We start from the raw sequence: 4,159 nt of genomic DNA, 5'->3' as shown, positions 1-4,159 counted from the left end.
AAAATAAAAAATAGAGGTTAATTGGGTAGAAAAAAATTAAAATAAAAAAGTCAGAAAGAAACAGCTAAAATAATAGAGGGGAAATAAGCTTTAGAAATGTTGGAAAATTGCAAATGTAAGAAGATTCAAAGGAAACTATTCGGAAAAAACATCTAAAATAGGAAGAAAAACAGAAATTATATTTGTATAAAACAGCAAAAATATCAGATTAAAGGAAAAAAAATCAGGAAACACAAAAATATGACGAAAATAGGAGGAAAAAAAATCAAAAATGGGTGAAAAAATACAAAACGTAGAGAAAATTCTTTGCAGAAATATGAAAAAACTGCACAAATATAACTTACAGCAGTTTGCTGCTTTTCACACATCTCTGTCTTTAAAATGTTTATTATGTTTCTTCATATTTTTTACATTAGTAGTTTTGTTTTCCTTCAACAAGTCTTGCAAACAGTACACATTTTTGACCACTAGGTGGAGCATGATGAGTGTAACACTTTCACTCTGAGGAAAAACACAAAATGACCACATTGTGTTAAAAAAGTGTAAACTTTATTCTTATAAATTGGTAAAACTACTCTAGAAGAGGTTTAATAAGTACAAATGTTAAACAGACAAAGACAATGAAGTTCTTCTTCTACTATTTTTTAACTGTAGAAAACAATGACTCACTGCAGCTGAATGCTTTCTTCCTTTCTTTGTTTTTTGACTTCTGAAGCCTCCCACCTCCTGTTTTATCATCTTTTCCTTCTATTTATTAAAAAATGTAAACATTCATTCAGAACAAACATCAATCAGGTTGGAAAATCACTATTTAAACCCTCTTGGCCATGCGTGATTCAAAACAGTGAGTCACTCACTGTTTTAAGATTAAAATATCATAAACAAACATAGTGGAAAATCACCAGTAGTCAGTCAACGTTCACCAGCATCTGGTGAGTTGGTTAGTTTGGCTCTGCAGGAATTTTGTTCGGCTGTAAAAAACAGGTTTGTCAGACGGGAAATTCACAGTAAAGTTTGAACTGTGTCTGAGTGTGCAGCTGCAGCAGCGTTAAATCTCTGTGACAGTTAATAACAGATAAGAACGGATGAACATGAGAGATGTGATGCTGATACAACTTAACATGTTGGCTGTTTTAGGTCATTTAAAGCTGCACTGTGTTCGGCTGCATGAGCTCATTTTAAGGCAACTTGGAGGATTTTTTCTCTCTAATAGTCTAGTAACATATTTCTCCTGACACATTTATAAGAGCTGTAAATAAGAGCATGAATATCGACATTGGAAATTGGTTTAGCAAGAAAATCACTTTAAAAATGTTGCAAGAGAATCATGTTTGGACCAACAGCGTCAAAGTTTCTCTTGCTTCTTTTCGGCTGCTTCATTGTGCAAAAGTTGCTCCGTTCCTCTTCATGGAAATGATTAAAAAACAACCGAGATCTGAAGTCTTCGACAGCACGACTCGAGTCCACATCAAACAGGTGTTCTCCTTCTTTACTCTTCCTCTTTGGTCTTCAGAGGCTCCCTGCTTTGGAGCGCCGTACCCGACCCGACAGACTCCTCGTCCTCGTCTTCATCGATACCGTCCTCTTCGTCCGTCTCGTTGGTGACGTACGAGCCTTTATTCCTGGACAGACACCACAGCAGCACCGCACTCATGCAGATGAGCAGCAGCAGCACTGCAGAGACGATCCCTGGAGGATGCAAAATAATCGTCAATACAGGTGATAATTACTCATCATGTACTGTATGAATTCACTGAAATTTAAAATCCTCCTTTTTGTCTATGGAGTCTGGTGTGCGTCATTTTTTCAGTCTTTTAGCCCAAATGAAAAATGAATTGATGCATGTTACAAACTCCTCAAACGTGCGTTTTAATAACAAGTTTATTTGATTCTACTACGACCACCTTACTTGTCTTTAAATTGATTATAATTACTCATAAAGTCTATGATTAAAGTAGATGCAGAGCCACACAGTCTGGATATTATGCACCAAACACCATATTTTAGAGGATATTAATGCTGCATTCATGAAATGTGGGATAAGAGGAACTCGATCTTTAAAACCAGATGTTTGAGTGGCCGAATCAGGGTTTTAATCTGGATTTAAATCAGGTGATTGTGTGTCAAAACAAACACTATAAAAGACATTGTGCTTAAAGCATCTCTAATATTATAATAAGTTCTTACCTCCGATTAAGGCCGCAAAGTTTCCTTCGTCTGTGTTGGAGACTGTAAAGACAAACATTCATATTAGCATCATGTAGCTTCATGAAGGCGTTAAAAAATGTTGAATTTAATCAGGAACTTTTAATCTTGGCTCATGCAAAGAGTGGATTTTAAAGATGCAGGAGGAGCGCTCTCTCCAGCACCGAACAGGAGGCAGCAAACTGAGTAAACATGTAGAGGATCGAAGAGTTAGACGGCGTTAGCATGGCGGCTAATTATGTTGAAAGTTCGAAGCTGCTGTAGCGGCCTGCTAGCTTGTGATGCTAACCAAGGCTCACGCTTAGTTGTGGCCAAAGCTGCTTCTGTTTCTGCTGTTTTATCTGCCCACCAGGAGCATGATGGGAAATATCCTCAACAGGAATTTAGTCTTGTAAATGTTGATCCTGCAAGATTCTCAGTTTTGCAAACAGTCTGAAAAACCTAATTTCGTCTTGTAGTGTTTTGTAGCGATAGCATCCTGCAGATCGCTTCAGCATCGAGCCGCCGCGCCCACATGGAGCTCACAGGCATGCTCACATTATAAACTCACAGCAGCTGAATCCAGACATGCATGGCATTCAGACACCCTCAGTCTATTTTAAAGACGAGGTGACAGACGGACAGAGGCCGGATTAACACTTCAGGCCCAAAGTCAAGTCAATACATATACAGGAAGTTAATGCAGCTGATAATACTCTTACATATATAAGGCTCTGAATGCAGGACTTTTACTAGTTTATACAGTGCAGTGTTAGCACTTTAACTCTCAGCGTTCAGCAGGGAGTGTCTTATCAGCCCGGTGTCAGGAGAGGATCATGGGAAGGAGCGTGTGTGACGCCTCCAGGGTCTGTCGCCGTGGAGATAAGAGCCGACACACTGATACCGAGGCCAAAGACAACAGCCGCCTGATATCTGTTTGTATAAAAAGCTGTCAGACCTTTAAAGGTTGGACCTGAATTCCTCCTCCACAAGCTAGTGTAGGTTCCCAACATTAGGTTCGGCCCCTCAAAAGGGTCACCAGATTAAATGTAGGGGCCGTGCGATGATAAATGGGAAATTGAAGTCGCAGAATTTGACCTCTTTAGAGCCCGAAAGATTTCACATCCGAATGAATAGCTGTTAAATAATGTAGGGCATTAAAAAGTACATTATTTCCACCTTACTGAATGATAAAATATTTAAGTACAATATTAAGTTTCCTTTGATTATCTAAATTCAGTTTTAGCTGCTTGATAAGAGAGGAAGACGAACAGGAGTGTCATCTAACAATATCAGCCCATCAGAGTTCTTTTCTCCCTGTGCTTTTACTTTTTTCATGAAGTTTAATTTTCAGCTGGACAAACCTTTCGTCACGATGTCCGTCAGATTCCCGGGAGAGGAGGGCGGGCCTTCGGTTAACATCCTAACCGGAGCTGCGGGAGTCGTATAAGCTGTCATGATGACGTCAACCTGAGCAGAAAGCATGTAATAACGGCGTGCTGTTTATATATATTCATAACGAGTAAAACGCTGTTATACAAGTTTATTTTTCACCCTGAAAACAAACATTTTATTCATTAATACTTTTGTAGCAGCTCCGGTGATGGAAATCTTTGAGGATTTAAGGTTAAAATATACAAATAATATGCAAATAAATAAACAAACTCTCGGATTATGAGACTTGTTATTATAAGTCTCACTTTTCTTCCATCACTCTTTAAATTTAAGTCTGCAGCAGAAGTTTATTACACTTTAAAATCTCCAAGCAAACCGAGAACACATATGCAGCAGGATGCATCACGTAACCTGCACCGTTTTTCAGATAATTGTCCTATTAAATATGAAAAAGTGAAAACAAAGAGCTGCAGCTTGTAAAATGTCACAAAATAAACAAAACGACGACGATAAAAACGGCCCAAAAACTCACCAGTTCTCCAAATCTGCAAGCAGCTCGACTTTCACTTTGAACAAGAAG

General features: G+C 38.5%; 1 protein-coding gene across 1 annotated transcript; it reads right to left on the bottom strand.

The window, feature by feature from the left end:
* Positions 1 to 598: 598 nt before the first annotated feature.
* On the bottom strand, positions 599 to 4,144 carry gypc (glycophorin C (Gerbich blood group)). The gene is made up of 4 exons (XM_069675642.1): positions 4,112 to 4,144; positions 3,549 to 3,654; positions 2,188 to 2,229; positions 599 to 1,689 (listed from the first exon to the last, which is right to left on the bottom strand). Exons 2-4 carry the CDS (start codon positions 3,640 to 3,642, stop codon positions 1,490 to 1,492), a joined length of 336 nt encoding a protein of 111 aa, XP_069531743.1. The 5' UTR covers positions 3,643 to 3,654; positions 4,112 to 4,144; the 3' UTR covers positions 599 to 1,489.
* Between the last annotated feature and the right edge of the window lie 15 nt (positions 4,145 to 4,159).

Source organism: Semicossyphus pulcher, unplaced genomic scaffold (genome assembly GCF_022749685.1).
Source record: "Semicossyphus pulcher isolate SPU_LCO1_2020_fin unplaced genomic scaffold, fSemPul1.0.p SCAF_24, whole genome shotgun sequence".
NCBI classification, from domain to species: domain Eukaryota; kingdom Metazoa; phylum Chordata; class Actinopteri; order Labriformes; family Labridae; genus Semicossyphus; species Semicossyphus pulcher.
The sequence above is the reverse complement of the archived record's forward strand: the minus strand, read 5'-3'. Positions and strand labels throughout refer to the sequence as shown.